We start from the raw sequence: 25,913 nt of genomic DNA, 5'->3' as shown, positions 1-25,913 counted from the left end.
TTCCAAAGCAGTGTTTGGAGGCTGAGTGTTTGCCCAGTGAATGAACAGGATAGAACGGTCATCAGAATGCACTCCTCTGTCCCACTCTTGCATCCGTGACCCTCATATCTCCATTAACTCCACCACAAACTTCATCCTAGCCAAGCAAGCACACTTGCTCAGCACCCCACATTCAGCTTATTCCTCCCTCCTTACTTCCTTCTAGTATATGTTCCAGTCTCTGCTCCTCCTGGAGTCCCATCTGGATTTCACCCCATTCTCTCCTCCTTTAACTATTTGTACTTGGCTCTGAATTTCAACCAATCTTTGCCAACCAAAGCCCCCATGTAGAGTTGTTCTCTCATCCTTTACCCCCTACCAAGAACCTAGCCCAGGGCTCCACCCAGAGGTGTTTAACACATGATTATTTACACAACCCGAGAACAGAAACTGCCATTGGCTCAGACACCAGAGGTCCTTCTCGGTGCCTTGTCTCGGTGCATTTCCTGAGATGGAGCTAATTCAGAGCTGGGCTCCCTGGGTGGCCCCTGTGGAAGATGCTGACACTTCCTTCTCCCATGCAGCTGGTTTTCATTTTGGGGTACCTTCGGGGTTTTGCAGTGAGCACCATTTACTGTACCTGTGAGATGTTAGGATAATATCAAGGATAAGAGGAAAGATAATAAAATCTCAGGATAATTCCCAAGGGCCAGTTGACTCTGCTCCCTGCAGGGAATGGAGCCCAGGAGTAGCAGCATCAGCAGCCTGCAAGTCTCTTTCCCCAGCCAGGTCGGCAGGACTCCCAGCAAGCTCTGGGCTCTGCCCCAGCCACCTGGACTCTTCAAGGCTCTGCCTCTCTGTTTGGACCTACCAAGGATGAAGACAAAGGACAGTGCTCTCTGGGATGCAGCACTTACCCGGCCACTTGAAAAATACCCTCTTAGTTCTCTAAATCTCTTGGAATCCAAAAAGTGAGAGAAACAAGACAATTTAATGAAGGCTTCCATTAGTTACAGACAACACTAAAATGACAGGCATTTCTCTCCATGCATTGGTACAATGAAAGTCAAGAAAAGTGGCGCTCCAAAGACAAGACTATGGTCCTCAGGCCCACTGCCCAAACTCCTGTGTCACGTGGTCTGTGCCACTGTCTGGCTCAGCACCTGCAGACGTGGGGAGAGGCCAAAGGGACTGCCCAGGCCTCCTGAAGCAGGAGTGAGTGGACGGGCAGTGGGATAAACAAGAATGCACGGGCATGGGCACAGGCAAGCATCAGTGGCGGTAGAAGGAAGTTGGAATAAACTTCCAGGTGTGCTCTGAAGACCACATTGCGTGCTAAGTGGAATCTGCTTTTCCATCAGAACTGTTCCCAAGGGTTGGAACCAGGCCAAGCTGGGGCTGAGGTGTCAGCATTGGTAACAGGAACCCCTGCCCAGCAGACAAATCAGAAAGCAGAAGGGAGAACGTGCTGAATGCTTGGCCATGCTTTCTTCCCCAATGCCGAGTTCTTGATAACCCAGCACCATCTTCCAAAGGGTAATAAAATTCCCAAGATTTGGAATTGGAAGGGTGGCAGGGGTGGAGGAAAGAGAGAGACTCTCTGAGCTGTCTCCAATCCCTTCTGGCCTGCCTCCCCACTTCCCTCAACCCCAAATGCCCGAGCAGGCACACTGGAGATCAGAGACCCCAGCGTTCTTCCCCAAACAAACCAGCTAAGTACAACGTATCTAAAGAGAGGGTGAGACAGGAATATGCCATGGGCTTTTAAAGGAAGACTTGGGGAAGCGTGGCATTGAGGGAAAGGCGGAAGTGGTCCCCTGGCTCTGTCCACCCTGTGACTTTGGGAAGCCAGTAGCCATGGCCTCTAGTCCTTGAGCCGACTCCAATGGCCCATTTAACTGAGCATCTTGTGCCGATCAAAGACTGTCTTCCGCTGCTCCTGCACCTGCAACTTCCACCGCTGCTGAGCACCTTCCACGCGTTCCAGGACTGTGTTTGCTCGGGGTCCCCCCAGGGAGGCAGTGGCTGCTGCCACAGAGCGAACATCCTACAGAGGAAGAAAAAGATGAGACGATTTGGCACTGGGAGCCAGTGGGGTCTTGTGTCTTGAAAACCTGACATGGAAAGGTTACCCTGTGAGCAACCCCAAAGTCTGAGCTCCCTCCGGCTTGGGAGGCCAGCCCTCAGCAAAGGCTGTGGGCTCATTGAGGACCTTGCCATCCAGCTATCCGCAGAGCCTACCACAGCGTGCCTGGTCTGCTGGAGGCTTTAGTGTCTGCAGATTCTGAAGGACGGGACTCCTGCCTCTCCCTGGGGCCTGGGAAAGGAAGCATTCCAGAAGGAATAAGTCTGGGGGCCCTAGTTAATACAACACAACTGGCTTGAGTCAGGTCACCAGCCTGAACCCCACAGGTTCATTAACTCAACGATGTTTGTTGTATGAAGAAAGGCACCAGTGTGACCCCTTGGCTGGTACTGGGCTGTCCACCATTGTCAAGTGGTGACAGAAACCTCTGTCCCTGGCAGGAACACTCAGGAATTAGGGTCTGGCTGCTCCAATGGCAGCATACCTGCTCTGAGGGGTCTGCACAGATGACGACCCACCGGATCTGCTCTGACCCATGGGGATAGCTCACCTTCCCTGGGAAGAGGGGTTGTGACACCATTCAGGGAGTCCGGCAGGGATGGAAATTTGGAGCTCAACTCCAGCATTCCCATTCCAGAGCCTGCTCGGGTCCACTCCATCCTTTGATAGCTTCGGATTGCTCAGCTCCTTCCCTATCTGCCTCCCACGGATCCCTCTTAGTCTTTGCTCTCAGGGCTGTTTCTATTGTCAAAAGGAGCATCTCCTCTAATTACCACTTCTCTGTCTCTGAAGCTCCAGAGCCCATGCATTTCCTGCAGGACCCAAACCTGATCTTTGGGAGGAATTAAGAGGGAGGGCCAGACCCACACCCCCGTGGGGATTTCCTCCCTAGCTCTCCCTGGCCTCTCATCTCCTGCCACACATCTCTTAAGGGATTAGCATAGCTCTCTAAGCCCACCGCCGCCCAGTCAATGCAACTCTGCTTCTAATGCCCCGAGCTGACAGGGCTTCTGTCGCCATGCAGCTGCCGAGCTGGGGAGAAGGGAAGGGCAGTTAGGCAAGGGGTAGGGAAAGCAAAGAACAAGCTGGCAGCTGCAGAGAAGTGGGCTGGCTAGAGGTGAGGCTGGGAGTTAGCTCATCTTTGTTGCTACAGAGCTGAGTAACCCACCTTGTGAGCCCTCTGTCCAGGACCTGGAGGAAGGCTTCCTCCACCAGGCCAGGTGAGAGTCACAGCAACGCCTCAGGGGCAGCCGCCAGCAGCAGCCGGCAGGGGGTGCACTGACCTCCAAGTCAGGACTCCTGGATTCTCTGCATGGGCTCAGGGAGCACCTTCTCCCCATCACAGGCTCCTCTGGGCCCATCTCACAGGGTGAACTGACAGGCAGTGCCTACAGGTCCACAGAGGGAGCTGGGGGGAGCATGGAGGGCCTCGGCCACCCAGCAGCTGGGAGTCCCTGGACAAGTTACTTGATTTCTCCAAGACTCAATTTAATCCAGTCTTTCAGACTTTTTTGAGTAAACTGTTGATAGAACTATATTCACCTGACAATGTCTTACACACACACACACACACACACACACTCACATTTAAGCAATAAAAAGACGTTTCACAAAACAATACTTAAGCCTACCTTAGTATGATGCATTCTGAAATTTTCTGCTCTATTCCATTTCATTTTTCAAAAATTGCTAGTCATGACTCACTAAATTGATTTCATGACCTGATAATGATAACCCATAGTTTGAAAAATACTGACTTGATGATTACTCGAGTATAGCAAGGTCAACTAAAGACTGTACGTAAAGCACTTCGTATACTGGCTGTCACAGAGTAGGACACCAGGAAACATTTAGTTTTCTTCCCTGGGGCTGAGCTTTTTCTTCCTTCTTCCCATGACCATGCTCATCCTCAGCTATAGAACCAGGAACCTAGCAGAGGGCGCTCGGCTGGCAGGATGGCAAGTTCTCTGTGGGGCAAGCCTGAAGCTGGTGGGTACCTCTTTTCCCAGATATGGGAGTTTGGGCTGAGGCCAAAGAAGTCCTCGCCTTCCACCAGGCTCTGGCCTGGCCCGACAGAGCCACAGTGGGAGGCCTGCCAGCCCCACCACCCTGTTTCTCCTGCATCGAGGACACCAAGCTCAGGCCCTGTTGCCCCATCAGAGCCCACCTCTCTTTTTCCTACTGTACCTCCTGACCCAGCTTTTGCTCCTTGGAGGGATGCCAACTACAACACAACCAAAAGATGGGTGCAAAACCAATGCTTTCCCCAGAGCCAAGGCTACCTTTTGGCTCTTCACCTGTGGCTGTTCTGCAGTGTTTAAGAACACTTTGGAATCCAGCAAACCTGGATTTGAATCCTCGCTCTGCCACCTAACAGTTATATGACCTTGGGAAAGTTCCTTCATTCTTGGAATCTTTCTCCCAGTCTGGAAGATGGGAGACTGAAAGAGCTTCTTTTTCATGAGGCAATGAATGTAAAGCCTTTAAGAGCACCTTGTAGATAGCAAACACTCAACAGTAGCAATGATTAATAAAGACCCCAGAGCAGCTGCCTTTGAAAAGTGACCCCAGCTGTTGCACTATCTTTCAATTCCATTCCTTCCCAATTCAGCTGAGCCAACTGAGCAAGCCACAGCGCTAAGGCCAGGCATTCGCCCAGCTCTGCCTCTGTGAGTCTGTCTAGATGAGGTGGGCATGGAACACCCACCTGGGAAGCTGTAGGCCCACCAGGAACTGGCCTTTCTGGCTGTGGGGGGTAAAGGGGCTTCTGTTTCTCCATACTTTCTCCTCCCTTCTGGGACCAGTGCCCTCACTGCAGAGCCTCAGTGAGGGGTGGCCTGGATGTGACCCCAGAGGACCAGGCTGGGGCACTTGGAGGCAGGCTTGGAGGGGTGGGAAAGCTTCAGCCCTGCTTCTCCTTCCCTTGCTCTGCACCTTGAGAGACAGTCTTGAGGAGAGGCCAGGGGAGAGCCAAGAGCAGAGCATTAAGGGAACATGCTGCAATACAACACATTACCACAGAATCATTTGTCTTCCCTTCACGTAAAGTCTTAAACAGCCCCTAAGTGGGGGAAAGCTGCTGTGGAGAGGCTCCGTGTTTCCACACTAATAGTCTGATTAAAAGCTATTAAAGCCTCCACACCTGTTCCAGAGATGGCCCCGAGTGGGGCCTAATCCTTGCTTGTTCTGCAGCAAGAGAAATACCATTTCTAACCCTTCTCCCTCTGAGGATGGGTCTCTGGTAACTCAGGGAGGCAGAAAGGAGTCTGGCGAGGAGGTGGGTGGAGCCAACCCAAGGGCTTGGATGTCTATAGGTTCCCAGAAGGTCCCCAGTGGGACTCTACCAGCCTGTGACAAGGCACCTTACAGGTATGAGTCCAGGCCCACAACACTGGCTTGTGGGTGATATTATTTCCATTCTGTAGATGAGCAAACTGAGGCTCCAAAAGATGGATCATCTTGCACCCTAAAGTCACACAGCTGTTAAGTGGCTGTGTCAGAACCTGAACCAATGTCTGTATGTCGCTTATCCCAGGACTCAGCTGGGTTCCTCCTTCTGCTGATTTCTCCAAAGAGGGAACCAATAGTGATAACAAAGGAAGCAAGTTGGTATCTTTCCCCAAGGTCAGAGCAAGAGAGCACCTGCAAAGGAACCGAGGCGTTTCAGGCTAGCCTCCTCCCCAGCCCCGGGAGAACCCAGATATTCGTGTGGACAAGCCCAAGCTGATAAATTACCCCTGAGCCCATCGAGCCATCTCAGATGAAACCCTCTTTAGCCCTCCCCAGAGGACCTGGTTTGGAATCAGTGCTGGACTGAGCCTTGCCTGGGTCTTTCTAACAAGAAGAAGAAGGAGAAAGAGGAGGACTCCCCACTTCAGGGGGCCCTTCCACCCTCCTCCCCAATCCTGGAACGGGCACGGGACCAGGCAGTCTTATCACTTACCCAGCCACACAGGGTAAAGCCTTTTAGAAGGGTGACTGCACAGCTTCCCACAGTTCTCCCAGGGAAAGCCCTCAAGTTCCACCCAATTCCTTCCTGCTGTAACCAAGTCCCACTGCATCTCTCTACTGCTAGGCTCTCTCCCAGTCCTACATGCTACTGCCAGAGCCGTCTTCCTAGGACAGGTCAGATAATGCCACTTCCCTGCTCAAAAACCTTAGCCATCTACCTAGCTCCTTACAAAGGAAAACACTGCGGAGCATGGCATGCAAGGCCTTTTGAGCTGGCAGGAACAGGCACACCCAGCCTCCCCTCTCCCTCCTTCCCTGGTCCTCCAGCCACACTGGTCCATCTCTCTTTTCTCAGCCGGGCTGCCCCTCAGCCCTTCCTCCAATGCTCCTGAGACTACTTAAGCTTTAAGGCCTGATTAATATTTCATCCCCAATGTCAAACACACACTTGTAAGGCTTCCTGTACATTACCTCAACAATTACATTGAGGTGAGAACTATTACATCTATTTCAGACTCAGAAGACTAAACCAGGGGGTTAAGGACCATGGATAGTAAGTGGCAGAGCTGGGACCCCAACCCAGAACTATCTGACTCCAAAGCCATGCTCTTAGCTGCTGTGCTGTTATGGCTGGGGGAAATTCTAGAAATGTTGACTGAATTGCACACCTTCCTGCTCTGTCCTTGGGGGAGATGAGGCCATCCAAACTGCCCTCATCAGTGTGTCTCCTCTGTGTTTGTCAGTCCCCAGAGTACGGGTCCTCAGCACCCCGTGCTGCCCAGCCATCCTTGGACAGGAGGGGAGACCATTTCCCAGTGGCCCAAATCTCCTCTTCATCCCAGTCCCTGCGTGCTCCCAGCATCATCACCTTTCCTTGATTCCCCATGATCCCTGTCTCCCACAGAGAGCCCAGAGCTGGAGCCACAGCCCCAGAGGGTTCAGAACACGGAGGACCCCTTCAGAGCTCGGGGGTCCACGCTGTGAGTAGCAGACACCCAGAGCCTCACAGAAACCCTTATTTTTCTCTCTTCAAAGAGGGCCAAACCTGTACATCTAAAAAAGCTCTGTTTGCCTTTTCTGTCCTAGCAAACATGCCTGCTTCCTCCTTTCAAAGGGCGTCTGAGCCCAGGGATTAGGCCTAAGGCTGCCGGAATCCCAGGGGAGGCAGCACACGACAATCAGGGTCCCCTAAGGCTCTGCCAGCACTTTCAAAGGGGACATGACAGACTTTCATCTCCTCCACGGACTCTGGGGCTGCAGGGCGAGGCCCCCTTTCTCTACCAGTCCTGCAGTCCTAGGGCAGCAGAGCCTCTGGCTACAGGAATCAGAGGGATGGGGCTGTGGGGCCCCCGATCCTGGGATATCACGCCTCCAGACCCCACTTCTGATGGGGTCCCAGACTCTGGGAAAGGCTGATGGGGGCTGGAAGCCCCTGGAGAGCACTTTTCCTTCTCAAGGTCACTGAGCTGTATAGGCCTAGGTGAACTTCCCAGGGAACCCTGACTCTTCCTCTTGGGGTGAATGCTCAATCTGTCCATGCCATATAGGGGAGGCTTTTACCTTCCTGTCTACTTCTTGAGGGAAATGCTCTCCAGACCACTCATGAACCCAGAGACACAGCAACAGCTCTGTCAATGCACAGCCTGTGACCCTGGGGCCTCCCCTCCCTGCCCCTCAATCCCACACTCCCCCCCCCCACCTCTTTCCCCACCTGTACCAAGCAAGAGGGGTTGGGTCAGCGGATTAACCTTCTAGGACCAGGGTTGTTGGATCTCTGCAGAGATGAGATCCTTGGGCTCCATTTAGCCCCCAGGACACTGCCCATCTGCCCCTAGCAATGATCTCCCATCCGTCCTCTGAGCTGGCACTGCAAATGCCTTTCTGCAAGGAAGCCTTCCTTCACAGACCAATACAAAGAGAAGGATAACTTCCCAAAGCACTGGGCCTTCTCACCTGACTGCCCGTCTCAGGAAACCTGACCTCCCTGACTGACTGTAGGTTTCCTGCTGTGTCACCTGGCCTTGGCTCTCTGGGTTGGGACTTAAACCCCTGTGGGCAGAGATAAGGTTATGTCAATCTCAACACAGACCACCTGCGGGATTTCTGAGCATAGCAGGTGGAAGAGGAGCCAAGTGAGGAGAAGAGAGAAGCACGGAACTGCTGAGCCATAGGAAGGGAACTACTGAGCCACAGGAAGGGAAGATGGGGACACCACAGACCACATGAGGTGCCAAATAGTAAGACGGAGGGCAGTCCCAGGTAAGGGTGCTAGTAAGTGGAGGCAGAAGCAGATACAAGGACATTTCCTTAACTGCCCTAAGGGCACCTGATGAAATACTCTTTATTCCAAACCCAGCACTTCTGTGTCTGACCAGCCGCAGCTGGCTGCACATGGTCAGGTCGGGGTGTGGAAGGGACTGAACATAGCCTTTCATTCCCTTTTAAAACCTCCCAGAGCAGGAATCTCCTCTCTAGCATGTAACATGGGCTTGCCAGCCTCTGCTGTGTCGGCCACTGCCCATCACAGGGACTTATTATTTATGGCCGGGCAGTGCTCCCCATCAGTTAGTCCTCCTTTCTACTAAGCCAAAATCAGCACCGGGGAAACAACCACCCTCTGATTTAGGTTCTGCCCCCAGGAACTAGACTGACCAAATCTAATCCCTCCTCCCCGAGGCTACCTTCAATCAGAGGCAGTTGTGTCTTAAGACTGAAAGTGGGGGGCACCCTGGTCTCTTGGGGGAAAGAGGGGCCTGGGCTCGGATCCAGATGGCAAGCTGCCCTCTCCTCTGGCTCCATATCTGGGGCAGAAGGAGACACATGGATGCTATGCCCAAGAGCCACACATTCCAGGAAAATCACAGCAAAGGCTGCGTAATCATCAGGCTGCATCTCTCCATTACTCCCCGATCAGGACAGCAATTAGCACATTACCCCTAATCACTGAGTGTTTATTAGTGATGTTCTTTGCCATCAGAGCTGCTATTACTGTATGTTAATAACCAGGTAGGCACTCAAGGTTTCCTCTCAAACACAGACCACCCAACTTCCAGTGACACCACCTCCCAGGCCCCAGCTCCAATGGGGCGAGGCTTATCCTCTCTGCTCCACCTTTGGGGGATGCTGGAGGGGGGCAGACTGGAAATTGTCCAGGCTGTACCCTAGTAAAGCAGCAGGCCTCTCTCCCTGACCTGTCCTTGTTCTCCCAGCTCATTTTGGTCCAGGCACATCTCACCCAAGCAACTTCACACTTAGATCTGAGCCCCTGGCCCTCTTTATGGTGGGAAATATCCTCTTTCCCACCTCCAATTCAGTGCTTAAAAAAGCTCTAAACTGACTATAAACGGCAATTTAGCCTATGCTTGGTTACCTCTAGTGACACAAAACTCATTACCTTACAGGGAGCCCACCCACTCCACCATGGATGGAATGCTCCTTCCTCCACTGATTTAAGTTTCCCTCTCTTACTCCCAACTCAGTCCTCCTGGCCCCTGGCTGCACCAGGTTAAGGCTATGCTCTCTTCTACAAACACATGAAGGCAGCTATCACATACCTCTTTGAGTGTTTTTTTTTAACTTCAACCTAAACATCCCCATTTCCTCAACTAATTCTCCCAGGACAAGGCCAAGACCCTTCACCACCAGAGCACCTTCGTGTGCACCTCATTCACTCATTCCATCACACACTCTGTCGATCCGCATTCGTGAGTCTCTACTGGCAGCGAGACTCTAGGGACAGAGCCGGCAGGTGCAGTCCATGCCCTCTGCAACCCCCCGAGTCCATCCTCACACTGGAAAGCAGCGATGAGCCTGCCCTGCCCCAGACAGCACCGCCCATGAGGCGGCCTCCTCGGCTGGCAGACCCTCCTCCTCACCACCGTCTCAGTGCACAGCTGGCTGCTGTGAGTGTGTAAAGGGGGAGCCAGAGGCACATGGCGGTGTGAAGTCACCTCTCCATGAGGACACTTCCCTGGACTTCTAGGGGACACGTGTTGATCCTTTACAGTGCTGCCTGAGCTCAGGCTGCATAGCACACATTGCGAAGAGCTCTTCAGCATGAACCCTCCTTCTGTCCACCCCGGGTTTCCCCTCCAGGACAAGGCAGTATGGGGATGGATGGGAGGAGGATTTGGGGCCTGAGCTAAGCCCCTCGAGCTCCTCACCATCACATGAGCACCAGACCAAACCCCACAGGCTGTCTGGCATCAGTGGTTCCCACCTTCCCTAACAAAGCAAAAATTTCATAGCTTGGTATCTGAAACCTTTAATAATCCAACCTAAACCTACTGGCTACCTCTCTTTGCCACTACTCCTACATGCTTACTCTATCCCTGAATTGCTGGAAGTTCCTCAGGCACAATACACAGCAATTCACCCCCTCTGTACCTCTGCCTACCTTCCTCCTCCTTGGCTCCTGACATCCTACTTTCCCCTCAGGGCCCGGGGCTGTGCTCTGCATTGAGCAGGTGCTCAACAGATATTTGTGGAATCACTGAACAGAAGAATAAATTTGCCACCTCTAAGGCCACCATCGACTTGTCACCAATGACTGAGTGACCTGGATATCATGTGTATCTGTGGGCGACTGGTTTGGTTCACTTTCCTTCTGCTTAGAAATGTGACAGAACAGGAAGACAGGGCTCCCCCAGCTTGTGCCCTGCAGCTCCCTGATGCCAGGTACAAGGAAAATTCAGGGCCATCTCCCATTTCATGTGGAAGTGCAAAGGGCAGTTCCCTGCTGAGGAAAAAGTGGGATCTGGGTGATGTGTAGGAGACTGAATAGGAGAAGAGCAAACTGGAGCATGGGAGGGGGTGTGAGATATGACACGGATCCCCATCTAGGTTCAAGAGACACAGTTCTAGGTTTTCCTCTGGGGACACGTGTGTCAGGAGCCCAGGACTTCGGCCGTGGACAGGGGCACTGGCCAAGCCCTGGCTCCCAGAGCTCCGGTTACCTCATTCTCCTCTTCGTTGTGCAGCTGTTCGGTGTATGCGTCTGGCTTTCGAATCAGGGGGTCCACCAGCATCAGGAAGGCCATGTAGAGCAGGAGGGCACCCACCACTGACAGGTAGATGACGATGATGACCTGAGGAAGAGACCCGGTTTGTCCCGTGAACCCACATCCTGGGCTGGCGATGGCAAACTGGGTTATATTCGTGTGCCATCTCTGTTCCACTGGTAGTGACTGCCTCAAGGGCTACATGGAGGGTGGACTGGGAGACTACTTGGGCTCAGAGGAAAGAGCTTTCTCCTAAGCTAAAGGAATCCTGCAAGAACAGTGAGTTCCACGGCAGGCATAAGGACAGCAGCTGATAAAGGGAGGCGAGAGCCTAACACCCCAGATGCTCCTAGAATACTTTGTCGGGGTGGAGAAACAGGGCCTAACTGGCTCGAGAAGAGTAAGGAAAGGAGGAAGGCAACGAGAGGCTCAGTAGGAGCATGGTGGAGAGCTCTGAAAGCTTGGGCTCCCTCACGGCACTCTACTGGGCAGAGAGGGACAGATGGGCAAGAAGGGCTGTACTGATGGCTAGAGGCCGCACCTCACAAGCCCAAACAACCCTCTAATGTCAGTCATTCTGAAGGGACAGGGAGCCCCACAAGCTGGAGTAATCTTTGTCTTACAGCAAAGATGGAGTCAAATTTCTCAATGTGGATGCTCTGGGCATTTTAAGTAGGACCCTCCACCAAGACATCCAGCATCCATGGTCCCTAATGCCAGTAATAAACTTCAGTTATTGGGGCCACAAAAAAGCCCTCGCCCATCTCTAAATGCCCCCCAGAGTGCAGGCAGCATGCAACTGTCTGAGAATCGCTAGGAGAAATGATTCAACCAGATCCCAAGGCTACAAGATGGGAGAGATGTAACCTGAACCCAGATGGCTGCCTCCATCTCCAATGTTTTTTCAACTTCACAACCCCTGGCCACCTGGCTTCTGATCCCAGCCTAGCCCTAAGTTTCCTATGAGCCTCGGGACTTTTGAGTTCTGTGCTCAGCTCAGTCAGTAGCCAAATTCAACTGGACCAATCAAGCTCCTCCTCAGTTGGGGCATCCGCATTCATGCCTCTTAAACAGAGTGACTAATCAGGCCTTTTGCTTGTACTCCAGGAAGGGGGGAGGAGAAAGGAGGCTAGGTCTTTAACAGGCTGAAGTGGGGGGTGGGGGTCCTAGATAGAAGGGCCGGAGAGAAATTTGAGGGTTAGAAAGTTGTCTGAAGAGGTCCCCATGCTGGAAGTCCCTTTCCTGCTCAACATGGAGAGGCGACATCTGGCTGAGAATTTAAGGTCTCAGGCATCTGGTTCCAGAGGGTGGGGCCCACTGGAGCAAGTTCAGAGAAGGAGAAAGACTGCCTATGGGAGGGGCTGACGGGTAGGAGGATGCCAGGAGTTCAGCCTGCACCGCTTGACAGAGCGACGACTAACAGCTTAGGGGACAAGCAGCTGCTTTTTACCTTAAAGGTGAGAACACAGCAGAGCTACAGGACAGGGAAGCAGTTGTTAGCAACCTGGTCCAGGCAGGGAGGGAAAGCGGTGAAGATCATCTCCCCTTCATATGAGTTATTTTCTGATTGTATTTCTGGATTCTTTAGAGGACGAGCAGAAATAAGCTCTAAAACTGGCACAGGAAGGCTTACATTAGGAAATCAGAACCCGGGCTAGGAGATCTGGAGACGTGGGGGAACTAGTCTCTGGTGGAGTGGCTCAACGGCCCTCAATCCTGCCTGGCAGCAGAGGAATGGACAAGGACCTTGTGGTGTGCTTTGTCACCCACTAGTACTCCCCTACTGGTGGCAGCTTTCCATCACTTCTCTCCTGAACTCACCCAAATGACCTGTGAGAACAGGGTTCCAAGGCAAAAACAAGAGGAAGTCATCTGAAGCTTCCAGCACCCAGGCACCCAGCCCTAGCCCACAGGTCTCCGAAGCTTTGCCAGTGGCTTTCCATGTCACTCTGGAAGCTTCATGAGACTATAAAGCTCCAGGAGGGCAGGCTTACCTCTCTATCCCCTGCATCCTGCATAGTGCCCAGAAAATAGTAAGCACCCAAAACACTTAATGCATGAATGGAGAAAAATTGGAAAGAATGGAAGGAAGAAAGGAAGCCTTAATCATCTCTCACAGGGCTTTTCCCTCTAGCTCTCACTGTCTTGGGAGCCACTGGAAGGCGGCCAGAGAAGGGCACCAGCTCCTAGGAAATAAGGGGAGGGGGTCCTTGTGTTTGTAGCTGAGCCAGCCCAGAAGCCAGCCCCAGTCACCAGGGATATGCCAGAATAAAGCGCAAGACTGCAGGCGTGGGGCAGCCGGCAGGGGCAGGGCTGTGACTGCGCGTGGCCCCCGGGTGCGGCGTTACCTTGATGGTGGTGGTGCTGCGCTCCTCGTACTTGCACTCGCACAGCAGGCAGTAGGCCTCCACGTCGTGGCCGGGCACCGGCATGGGCTCCACCACGTGCAGGCAGTTGCTGCAACAGAGACGGACGGCCATGGGGGCAGGGCCACGGAAGGGGTCTCAAGACCTCAAGACGGGGAAGCAGGTGGCCTGGAGCAGGGAGGGGTGGGCGCTGGGCCTAAGTGAAGCGTGCTTGCAAGGAGGGGAGAGGGCTCGCAAAGGGTTAGGGCCAGTCTTCTCTAGCCACCTGGCAAGACCCCTTCCCCAGCCCCAAAGCTCACAGCCCCAGCCCCTCGCCCACCAGAATCAGCTTTCCAAATGGTAGCCACAATGCTGGCACCACACATGTCAGTGTTCCCTCAAAATTCTGTGCTCTGCTGCTTTCTTTTTTTTCCCACAGACACATTTGCATCAGCTTTATCTGTAATAGCCAATAACTGCAAACAACTCAAATATCCATCAAGAGGTGAACGGACAAACACACTGTGGTACATCCATACAATGAAATACTACCAGCAATAAAATGGAATGAACTTTTTTTTCCCCACTGAACACTGTCCTCATACTTTTTTAAAAAGAAACCCAACAGTTTTATTCACACACTATTTGATCCACCCAAAGTATACAATCAATGGCTCTTGGTATAATCAAGTAGCTATGCATTCGCCACCATAATTAATACAAGAACACTCTCATTTCTCTGAAAAGAGAAAAAAAAATCCCACACCCCTTACACACACACACACCCATTACTGATGCTTAGCTTTGGTACAGTGCCTTTGTTACAACTGATGCAAGAATATTATAATGTCACTGTTAACTACAGACCTTAGTTTGCATTAACTATATTTTCCCCCATTCCACCCTATTAGTAACACCTTGTAATAGTGACTTTTGTTGTAGTTCATGTAAGAACTTTCTTATATTTGTACAATTAACCACGATCATTGTCCACCATAGGTTTCGCTATGTTATACAGACCCATGTTTTATCCTTTAGCTTTCTTTCTAGTGACACACACGACCTTCAGTGTTCCCTTCCAACCACACTCACACTCAGCACTGTTAGTTACACTCACAGTATTACTACCATCACACAGTATTACTGTCCTCTGCTGCTTTCTCATCTCATGCGATGCTCTCCCTGGGTGGGCTCATCCATTCCAAAGATTCCCAAAGGTCTCAACTCAGAAGCTACCGACTCGTAGACTAGAATCTCCAGTTGGGACCACTCTCCTCCACTCTTGTATCCAGCTGCCTTTTGGATGATCCATTTGAGGGGCCCACAGGAACCACAAACTCTCCACGTTCCAAACGCATCAACTCTCCACACCTGCTCCACTACACCCTTTGCCCTTAACTCCCCAGACCCACAAAATACCTCCTTGGTCTGTTCCCACCTGAGAACACCTCCACCATCCACTCCGCTGACCAAGTCCAAAACCAGCCTTGGCCCTCACCTAGGAATCCTCCCAGCACCACTGATGCTAGTTCCTTAGACACGTCCCAAATCCATCTTCATTATTCTCTCTCACGCTGAGGGAATAACTCTGAGCTGAGGCCCTCATCCTTTCTTCCTTGGACAATTGACGTGGCCTCCCCACTGCTCTGCCCAACTCTAGCTGGGCCCTCTTCTAACACTACCCTCAAACTGCAGCCTAGGGATCTTATAAAAAAAAACTCCAGTCATGTCACTCCCCAGCTTAAAACCAGCCATGCCTCCACAGGAGCTCCAGGATAAGGGCCACCCTGCTTGGCCTGGGGTACCAATCCACTTCCACCCCCTGCCTACCTGTACAGCCTCATCTCCTACCACTCCTCGCCATATCCTCAGCCTCCAGCTATGCTGGACTTCTGGACTGTTCCCTGAATGAGCCAGGCTCTCTTCCTTGACACATTCCATGCCTTCTGCCAGGAATGTACAGCCTTGCCTGCCACCTCTTTCCCCCTCTGTTCCTGCACAACCTTCAAGATTCAGCTCAAAGGTTTAGCCTCTCCTTTCAACTGCCAGCCTCCATGCTCACCTCTGTCCCAGCACCAATCATGCTGCACTGTGGTCACATCTTTATTTGCACCGCCTTCCCCAGCAGATGCTAATTCCTTCAGGACAGGGGCTATGTCTATTCATCCCCATTCTGCCTAGCACAGCGCTTGCCAGAGCAGGGGTCAGGAAATAAGTAACTGTCAAATGAATTACACAGTCTAAGAGGATGCCCATTTAGTCACTCCTCTTACCTAGCAGTGTTCCCAAGTAGGGCAGACCAAGAATACAGGCCCTGCATTAAAAGAGAGGGAAACTGAGGCTCAGGAAGGCAAAGTGGCATCTCCTTAGCGATGGTGAGGCCAGGACTCAAATCCAGATCTTTGGCCTCAAAGCCTTTCCATCTGACACTCAACTTCAGTGAGGCCCATGCCCAGCTCTTAACTCAGGCATCTTGTTCCCAGTCTTCCTCAGATCAGCATGCTTCCAACTGTGTGGTTCATAGACTACAACGAGTAAGCAAAAATCCCTATGGAATGCACATTGCTCATTAACACTGAGAAAAAAATCAAACAAAACCCCTTAATGATCTGCAAAGGCCAACCGGGCATCAAGGTGTGATGGACAGCCAGGCCTACGCTGTCCAGCTCTGCCACTACATGCCTGGTGCCTTGGGCCTGTCGTTTCCAGCTCTGACAGGAATCCTGCAAAAGTCAAGCACAGCTCCCCAGGGTCTCTCAGACTGCCCTGATAAACAGTCAGGCCTGTCCTTCTAGGCCCACCTCTCAGAGTCTTTCTAGACTCAGGCTGGGTCTCTGGCAGAAACACCAGTGGTGTGCAATGTGAAGAACAAGTATTGAAATAAAACTGGGATGGTCTCTAAAAATCTCTGTTCCACCTAAAAATCCACTACGTAGCATACATGCGTTTATCTAAACCCCTGCTGATGCCAGTTCCATCTTTGGCACTTTCCACACCTCAATACTCCCTGCCATGTGAAAGGGTCCCCTGCTGTTGCAACTAAATGCACTCCTTCCAGACTCTGCAGGCTGCCTCCGCTGGGAGGAGCTGATGGACAAGGCCAGATTCATACATGGCGCTTGGTCATCATTCCCGCCCAAAGGGATCATGACTTTCCCCCGTCCAGCAAGTCTCCACCAGCCTCCCGGGGTCCAGATTCCTTGCTTTCCTGAGCCACACGGGATCCTCAGTTTGGACGTGTCATCACAGCACTGCAGCGGGATCTGCGCATTTCCCAAAAGGCCAGGGTGGGGTCTCAGGAGCAGCTGAGAGGGGTCCAACCCAAATCAGGCCCTGTTAAGTCAGGGGAATATGTATAAGGGGAGAAGGGGAACACCAAATAGGGAGCTGAAATATTTCTGTCTCTAGTTCTTTAGGGAATTGGTGAAATCCTAAACATGTTCTTGCTCTCTCAAGGGTCTCCATTCATCCTTTTGGGATCAGTGAAATCAAAAGACTCCACGGACTGGTCAGGGGACATTAAGGGGAGAGGGCTAAGGGGAAAGGCAAGCTGGGTTTAATTTCCTGCTCTTTTATTTATTCTGTGATTCTGGTGAGTTATGCTGCTTCTCTGGACCTCAGTATCCTCTTTTATAAATGGAGGCAGAAAGTTGAGCATTGTCTTTCAAACTATGTTCCTTTAGGTAACCCAGGAATCAATGTGGTGGTGAGGAAGGGGAACTTTCCCCTTCTACCAGAGTAATTCTGACTTTATGTTACTACCTGTTGTATTTCCAAAGCAGATTTTATTTGTAGAAAAGGTGTAATTTTAAAAGTTTGAAAGTCACTGAACAAGCCAACCCCATTAAGTTCCTTCCTGCTCTGGGATTCTTTATGTCTATAACACATCTCCTTGCCAGCCTCACTAATGGGCAAAATTAGGGTTTCGACCCTTTTAGAATGTGATTATTAACTTCCAATGCTAGTTGGCAGAATACCAGCAATGTGGGAACCTAAATGACTTGGCCACTGAGCCTGGCCTGCAGCTCAGACTCTCCTGGCTTAATTCTGTGCAACCGAAGGGAAGGGACAAGTGTTCTCTCAGCAATGGACCAATAGGGCACCAGAGGAAAACTGGGGCAGAGATCTGAAGACACAATCAAGCAGTCCTCCTCCGGCCCTTGCAGGTGAGTGCTAAGATCACATGCCAAGGGCCCACCTCCACCCCTGTGGGGCTCTAGGCAAGCACGGATGACTCCAGGACAAGGCCAGGGTCGCTGGGTCCCAGAGCCCTGGAGTCTTACATCCCAGCCTCAGTTTCCACCCACCACCCACAATGGAACTCTCTGGAGGTTCTTGATTTCAGACTGTTCATCAGGAAGCCCCTAATTCTGACCTGCAAAGGGAAGGAAATAAACTACAGCCTGGAAGGTCCAGAGAAGTGGACTCTTCCTCTGTAGCATCCAAGTCTTGAGGCCACACTAAAACCTCAGGTCACATATGGTGCTGTTAAAATCCCCTGGTGCCCACACAGAGGCATGGGCCGTAGATGTGTTCTCTGATGTGGGGCAAGGACAGTGCACCTATTTATTTGCTGATGTTATCTGAACCATAACCATAAGATACAAGGGGGCTACAGGGGCTCATCCCGGGACTTCGTGTCTCATGGTTTTGTGAATCTTACCGGGAAGCAGATGGAAAAAGTCTAGTGCTGCAGGAAGAGCCCATGCTTTCTGAGGCTGTGGTACAAGTCTGACGCTATTTATGTGGTCTCTTTGGTGAGGAGTGATGTGATGACGGTATATTAATAATATCAGCTAATATTTATACAGCACTTACTATATACCTGACATTGTTCCAAGTGCTATACTTATGTGTGTGCATGCACACACACTTATTTAATACACAAAATATTGCCAGCATTTTACAAATGAGGAAATCAAAGTTCTTTGGAGATGAAAGTAACTTGTCACACAATTAACAAGGAGCAAAGCTAGATTTGAAGCCACGCAGGCTGGATCCAGAGTCTGTGCATCTAGATTGCCTCTCAGAAAAGAGAAATATGAGACATGTACCATCTCAGATTTGGAAATTCAGCTAGCTTCCTAATTTCCAAATGCTTTTCTGGATCATCTGCATCATAATCACCTAAGAAACTCTTTAAAAAGGTTACTTCCCCCTCTCATGTTTACTGAATCAAAGTCTCAGGTTGTGCTGGCAATCTGTATTTTCTAAAAACTCACCTGATGATCTGACTGCACACCCAAGTACTGACCCAAACCCCCCACTCGATGCTAATCTCTTCTATAGTGGCTTCATCAAGGTATCATCTCATTGTACTTGGAGCCCTTCAAGGATGGGGCTTCCCAGCTCCTGAAACAGCTGGGTCAGAAATGTTCCAACTGACATTTAAATCTGTTCCCCTGAAGCTTCCATCCATTAGCCCCAATTCTACTCTAAGAAACCACACTGAACATAACTGATCCACAAGCCCCTATCCCTTAGTTAGGCTACGGGTCTCTGGAGGCCTTGGAATCCTGAAGCCCAGCCCCCAACCCCATTTCCAAGAACGGGCAAGAAGGTTAGGGGCCTAGTGTGGCGATCTGTGGTGTGGCCACCTGCCTCTTCTCCGACTCCGTGTCTCCCTTCCAGGTGACCGGTATTGCTACCTCTAGTTCCTTAAACCATTCCTTCTAAGACATGCACTGCAACTTCCCCTCACCAATCTGGTCTCCCTGCTCTAAACGAATTCTTAAGTTATTTCTCTCTTTTTTAAAGTGACACACTAGGAAATGAATTAAGACTACAGGAGTATAATTTAATTTCTCTCTCTGGGGCTCAGTCTCCACAATTACAAAATGGGAACAATACCTATCCTACCTACCTTACAAGGAGACTGAAATAGAGTAACGTGCAACTGGCCTTTGAAAAAGCACAGAGCGTTCATTCCACAGTATGTGGCCATAATACCTACCTCTCCCAACTTCTCTACTACCATTTTGCTTGGGTCCACGAAGACCCAAGTTCAAAGCAAAACAACAAAATCCATTCCTCTGACCAGGATCACCTCAGCTGGAATTCAAAACATCTGGGTCCTGTTTCCTATTGGTTGTGTGCCATGAAAAAAATATTAGTTTTTCAGGCTCTGCACAGGAAAAAGCATGTTTATCCTCCAGGCGCTCCAAATACCCTAGTAAACACCCCAAACCTCAACTATGTGTAGCAGCCAAGAGCCATCTGTGCAATGCCTTACCAGTCCTTCTGTGACACATTCTGGTTGTAAATGTGCCCACTGATGTTTCTATACGGTGGACAGATGCATTTGCACCGGATATCTTCAGAACTCTAGAAGAGAAAACACAGATCAAGTAGGTGGGACCCTTGGGTTCAGTTCTATCAAGACTCCCAACTTTCAACTCCCCATTCTGTAAGGTGACCATGTATGTATAAACTTGTTCTCTCTCCATTCCCAAGTTCAGCAAAAAAAAAAAGACCTGTTAGGAAGAATGCTGTATCACAGGGTCCTTAAGACAGAAACTGTCCAGGTGGCAACTGGGACACACAGAAAGTTGCCTAGGACTACCGTTCCCCAAGTGGGGTGCTTGGAGAGGGGGGAGAGCAGGGAGAAGAGTGTCAGGTAGGAGGGTACAACAAGCAAACTGATGGCCTGGGCCCTGCATCTGTACCTGCATCTCTGCCCAGTGGGTTTGGACACTAGACTCTCCCCACCCCATTCCATCTCCAACTTCTAGGTTAGAATTGGGGAGGAAAAGAGCAGGAGTGAGTAAGGAAACGTGAATCACCTCCAAGGGAATATTCAAGCAACCCCTTTGAAAGTTCTTCCCCACTGGAAAGGGTAAGAGGTAGCACCAGAGTATTTTCATTCTAATGAGGAATTTCCCACAGAGAGTGCAAAACCAAGGCAGTCCTCAGACTCAACCTTAGTCCAAAGCCTCGAGATCTTCAGAATCTCAAATTCCACGCACCCACCAAAACCCAGTCCCAGGACGCTTACCCCTCAAGAATTAACTCAGGAGTCCCAGCACTCAGGTTGGTCACCCTTCGTAACAGAAAATTCCATCTGTATAGACTGTACACATTTTTTCTTACATCATTGTGTAGCAATTTTTTACTTCATTATGTAGTGTGATTCTTCCTAAGTAGAGCCATAAGTTTCATAACCACCCCGATTTTACATAGAAGCAAAGGAAGAACTGAAATAACTTCTCCAAATACAAACTTCCTTGCTGCAGTTCCACCTGTCTCATGTACATCACCCTGGCTGCAGGTTTCTTTTTCCCATCCCTCTTCCCTTAGGGAAGTCGGCAGCCTTACACCTGAAAGGACACGGCGAAAAGTATGGTCCCATAGGTGAGTGAGGGGCAGGGCTCGAGCAGCAGCTGCCTCTGGGGAAGCCCTGCCCGCGGGGTGGTCGTGCTCTAGGCGCGGCTGGCTCACCGCCCTCACCTTGCTGGCTTGAGCTAGGGGAAACAGCAAACACCCGATCACCGCCGCCAAAGATAAGAGCTTCATGTTTACTCAGGCTCGCTGGAACAGCAACACTGGTCACCTGGAAAGGAGAAGCAGCAGCAGATGGCCACACCACAGACCACCACACTAGGCCCCTAAGCCTCTCGCCCGTTCCTGGGAATGCGGTTGGGGGCTGGGCTCTGGGATTCCAGGGCCTCCGGAGAACCGCAGCCAAACGCCGTTTCCCCCCTTCCCCAAGTCTCCCACTCCCCATTGCCCACCAGGTGCGCCCGGCGGAGGGGGTCTCCTGGGGACAGGGCCGCCCTGGGCCTAAGTGCCTCCGACAAGGCCCGGCTCCGACCCTCGCCTCGCGTCCCACCGCCCTCCGCCATCTCGGCCCGCCCCGCAGCTCCTCCCCGCTCAGGCCCGACGGGAACTCTGGATGCAGAGTCTGGGAGCCCTGATCCGACCGCGAAACCCAGGGCGCCCCGTGCCCAAGAATCTTGGGCAAGGCTAGACGCCCCCCTCCCCGGTACCCCTGCGACCCCACGCACCTCTCCGCCAAAGCCCGATCCGCTAACTCGGGAGTCCGGCTGCGGCCGCACAGTACCCGGCTGGCTCCGCCCCCCTCCGGCTTCTATTGGCTGCAAGAGCCGCCTCTCGTCCCAGCTTCGCTATCGCCAAGGCAGCAAGACCCGCCTTCATGTGGACGTGGAGGCTCGCGCAAGGGAGAGAGAGCCATTTCTCAAACCCGAGCAGAGAAGAAAAGGGAATGTCGGCCTTTTAAACTGGAAACTGGGAAGGGTCTTGTATTTGTGGCCCCTAATGCTTTCTTTTGCCCCTCTTTAGATTATGAAACTCGAGTTTCGGAGTGGGGCTAAGCCTGCCCGGTCTCTGTTTTAAAGAGAAAGTACTTTATAAACTATGAGATAGGAATAGCAACAATAATGATAAAAACAAACACAAGGGCTTCGTCCTTATTCACAATCTGGAAATGTTTTTCCGGTGCACACACACACACACACCTGAGGAGAAAGAAGAAAGCAGGGGTGGCAGGCAGGGTCCCTTCAGCCTGGTCCTCCTGCCCCAAGCATTGGCTCTGGGCCTGGCAAATTGGGGCAAGATGTGCAAGGCTAGGCTGCCCAGGGGCCCAGGCTGCTGGGGGGCAGGTGGGAACTTCCTTCCAACTGTGGAGGAAAGAGCCCCAGACAGGGATGTGGACACCTGGGTTTTGCCGGGCTCGGCCATTAAGCAGCTGTGTTAACCCTGGAAACGACACCTCCCTTCTGTGGGCCTCCGTTTCCTTCCATGTAAAACAAGTTGATTGGATACGAAGATCTCTTTCAGCTTTGATATTTTAGGATTCCTGGTGGGTGGATTAATGTGATCCAAATTTGAGTTTGGGGGCGGGAAGCAGCATATGGCTGGGTCCAGGTGGAACGAAGTCCCTCCCAAATATGCTGTAGGAGGTACTGCATCTGGAGTTAGTTGAATTTGTGTTTCTCTCCTACTTATGTCTTATTCATCTTTATATCCTCTCCTCCTGGCAGAGTGCCCTAAACTTGGATGCTCAGGAAATGCTTGCTGAACTGAACCAGGTAGAGTTAAATTAAACCCAGGGCATGGGAGAGAGGGCAGGAGGACTAAGGGATGATAGAAAGCTCATGGATTTTGGAACTGGAATAACCAGGGTACAAGTCCCAGTTCTTCCCTTCCTAGTTGTGTGAATTTGATAGATTGGCTTATCCTTTGAGGGGCCTCAATTTCCACATGCATAAAATGGGGATGATATTACCTGCCTTTCAGGGTTGTTGTAAGGGTATACTGAGTCTATATGTGCAAAGCACCTGGAACAGTGTCTGGCAAAAAGAGGGGAACCCCATAAATGGAAATGCAAGGCAGCAGAAGTGACAGTTCAAGCATTGGGAAAACATCCTCCTGTCCTCCCATACACCTCCTCTTTTGAGATGGGGGACCTTCACAGGGAAAAAAGAATGGGGCTAGGCTTTGGTCACCTCCAATGAATACCCTTCTGACACCCAACATTAAATATACCCAATACTGTGCTTACCATCTTCCCTTCAGCAAAAAAGCCACCCAGTGTCCTCATGGCACCATCATCTTGAATTTCTCAGGTCCCAGATCGTGATTCCAGAATGTCTTTGATTCTTCTCTCTCTGGTCTATCTGGTGTCTCCAAAGAGGCAGCCACTGTCACCCTGCCTTTATCCCTCCACAGCTAGCACTCTGCTTCCTGATATATACTCCCTTCCTCTGTCCTCCTGGATCCATCCTGTCTTCTCCCAAGGCTGTTTTCAGCATCTCCCTCATTGTCCAATAGTCCCTGGTAGCGTCCTGTCACATCAAATTCAGACCCCTCTGCCTGGCATTCAAGCCCTGGCTGCCATGATTACCCTCCCACCCCATCTCATCTCTGGTTACTCCCTGTCAGCTGCCTCCCACATCTGACTTTGCTCAATGACAGTTTTCCATGGATTGTCATCAACCTCTCAGCCCTGTCAATCCTTATCCTTCTTCTCCTTCAAACTTCTGCCCCAAACACTTTCATTCTAGACACCTTCCCAAGTAGCCTTATCTGACCCAGTCACCCTGTTCCCACGTGTTCCCCATATGCCCTGTGTTTCAGAGCTATCTGAGATGCCTTTGAGATGAGTCTGAATCTATCCATTCAAATCAATTCCACACACATGTGCAAGTGCTGTCTGTGAGCCACCCACTGTCCTAGGTGACCCTGGGTCTACAATGGACAAACCACATGTGAACCCTGCCATCAGGAAGTCTATAGTCTAGTAGAGGAGAAATCATATGACTGGAATATAATTTAATGTAAAAAGTGATACGTCATAGAAGAGTTCTTTTGTCCCCAAAATATTTTTCAAGCACTATGTACCAGGCACTGTGCTAGGTGCTGGCGATATACCAGTAAACAAGATAGAGCCTGTCTCTGCTCTCACAGAGCTTAATGTTTATTTCAGGAAAATGACAAATGAATAAGCAATTACAATTCAAGGTGACAACAGCAATGCCTGGGGAAGACCAGAGCCGTGGGCACATCCTGCACAGCCTATGGGAAACCTAGACCAAGGGCTAGGAGAGCCCGGAATGGTAGAGAGGGAGTTTGGGGGTGGTTGGGGGCTAGCTGAGCTGAGCCAGCTGTTGGTAGGCAGAGTAATGGCTCCCTAAAGATACCTGTTTCCTAATCCCCAGAACCTGTGAACATGTTGCCTCACATGGCAAAGGGTACTTTGCAGATGTAATTAAGTTAAGAACCTTGGGACAGAGAGATTATTCTGATTTATCTGAGTGAGCCTAATGTAATCACATGAGTCCTTAATAATTAAGAACCTTTTCTGGCTGCAATCAGAAAGAGATGTGACAACAGAAGCAGGGTTAGAGAGAGGCTATGTTCTGGCTTTGAGGATGGAGAAAGGAGGTTGTGATGGTTGGGTTCATGTGTCAACTTGGCCAGGGGATGGTGCCTAGGTGCCTGGTCAAGCAAGCACTGACCTAACTGTTACTGCAAGGACATTTGTGGCTGCTTAATAAACCAGAAGGTTGGTTTATTAAATCATCGTTCAATTGGCTGCAGCTGTTACTGATGACGTCAAGGAAGAGCGTGTCTTCCACAATGAGAGAATGCAATCTGCTGAATTTAATCCAATCAGTTGAAGACTTTTAAGTGAGACAGGTAGAGGACCTTCACTCTGTCTTTGGCTAACCAGCAAAGCATTTCCTGAGGAGTTCATTGAAAAGTTGTCTGTTCACTGCCTGAGGAGTTCATTGAACACCTTCATTGGAGTTGCCAGTTTGCTGCCTGCTCTATGGAATTTGGACTCGTGCATACCCACAGTTGGGTGAGACACTTTAAAAAAATCTCATATATATAGTTATCTCTTGTTGATTCTGTTTCCCTAGAGAACCCTAACTAACACAGAGGTCATGAACCAAAGAAAGTGTGGCCTTTAGAAGCTGGAAAAAGGCAAGGAAACAGATTCTCCCCTAGAGCCTCCAGGAGGAAATAACACAGCCAGGAAGTCTGGACTGGATTTGGAAACACAATGCAGGAGCAGGGTGATGGCAGGGAGGGCGTCTGAGTAGAGGGATGTAGGAAAATCAAAGAGATGGCCCTGGGAAAATGCAGGGAAATGCATGTAGGGAAGGAGCAAATGGCTCAGTTTGGCTTGAACCCAGGGCAAGTGATTGGGAAGGGAGGATGGAAAGGTAAACTAGGGCCAGACTGTTGTGATAGCAGAGAATCAGGATGTGAGCCAGGGAACGAGTTGGGAGCCCCTGGATTGGGGCTCGCTGACCTGGGTCAAAACAAAGCCACCTTGGGAATGTGCTCTTTCCAGCAGAGAGGGCCAAACTAGGCTCTGGAAACTTCTTTGTGGTTTCCTCCTGCTCCTTGCTCCCTATGAGTTTAGAGCTCTAGGATTGAGATGAAAACCATACCCTTGGCTTTCCTCTCTCATACCTGCTTCTACCCCAACAAACTCAGATTAGAAGCCAGGCTGTAGCATCTGAGCCAGAACAGAGGGCCTGGGTTCCTCCTTACCCCCTCGCCCCACTCCCCCACTCTTGGTGCTCCTGGTCAGGGACTGGACGGCTGTCATCACCCCCACACTGTACCTGCTCTCCCTGGCTTCAACTATATGCCCCCACTCTTTGGCTAATCCCCAGGAAAGCTTATCTGTCCAATGTCTCAAGCCTCAAACTCCTATAAGGTGATTAACTTCTATCCCTTAAAAAAAATATTAAGTACAGTGTTTTTCCAAAAGTTTTTCCCAAAGTTTCTGACCGCAAACTCTTTTTTGAGGAGCATCTTCAAGACTGGTGGACCAAGGAGCACAGTTTAGGAAATGCTGCTTCAGTGACTCAGAGGTCCTTTTCTGAGGTATTAATGGGTCCATTTCTATCATTTGGAATCAAGTTTTCTCTAAATAAAATTCTGCATGCATACTTTTTAGTTCTTTTAAAGCAGACTTTGTGAGAGTCATTTATAGGGCCAAGAGAACCTCAGGTTATTAAAAATTTGAACTTTGGATAAGCTGTATTTTGCTGAAAATAAAAGAGAAAGAACATT

General features: G+C 50.7%; 1 protein-coding gene across 3 annotated transcripts; it reads right to left on the bottom strand.

Annotated features, from left to right (window-relative positions):
* Window positions 1-950: 950 nt before the first annotated feature.
* Window positions 951-21,445, bottom strand: TMEM9 (transmembrane protein 9). Of its 3 annotated transcripts, XM_037825067.1 has the most exons (7): window positions 21,092-21,210; window positions 20,808-20,910; window positions 19,594-19,685; window positions 15,635-16,694; window positions 13,365-13,473; window positions 10,972-11,103; window positions 951-2,026 (listed from the first exon to the last, which is right to left on the bottom strand). In XM_037825067.1, the coding sequence occupies exons 4-7, from the start codon at window positions 15,721-15,723 to the stop codon at window positions 1,874-1,876; spliced, it is 483 nt and encodes a 160-aa protein (XP_037680995.1). In that variant the 5' UTR covers window positions 15,724-16,694; window positions 19,594-19,685; window positions 20,808-20,910; window positions 21,092-21,210; the 3' UTR covers window positions 951-1,873. The 3 variants fall into 3 exon arrangements, with proteins under 3 accessions (XP_037680995.1, XP_037680993.1, XP_037680994.1); XM_037825065.1 differs by lacking the exons at window positions 15,635-16,694; window positions 21,092-21,210 and adding an exon at window positions 21,365-21,445; XM_037825066.1 differs by lacking the exon at window positions 15,635-16,694.
* Window positions 21,446-25,913: the final 4,468 nt, after the last annotated feature.

The sequence above is a fragment of the Choloepus didactylus genome, chromosome 2 (assembly GCF_015220235.1).
Source record: "Choloepus didactylus isolate mChoDid1 chromosome 2, mChoDid1.pri, whole genome shotgun sequence".
NCBI lineage: Eukaryota > Metazoa > Chordata > Mammalia > Pilosa > Megalonychidae > Choloepus > Choloepus didactylus.
Note: the sequence above shows the minus strand (reverse complement) of the source record. Positions and strands in the feature narration are given on the sequence as shown.

Coding starts and splice junctions, on each gene's coding strand:
- TMEM9 (XM_037825065.1), bottom strand. CDS start 20,873: ATGAAGCTCTTATCTTTGGCGGCGGTGATCGGGTGTTTGCTGTTTCCC. Junction 11,104..13,364: donor GCAGCACCACCACCATCAAG/GTAACGCCGCAC, acceptor TCTCTTCCTCAG/GTCATCATCGTCATCTACCT. Junction 2,027..10,971: donor ACAACGAAGAGGAGAATGAG/GTAACCGGAGCT, acceptor CTTCCTCTGTAG/GATGTTCGCTCTGTGGCAGC.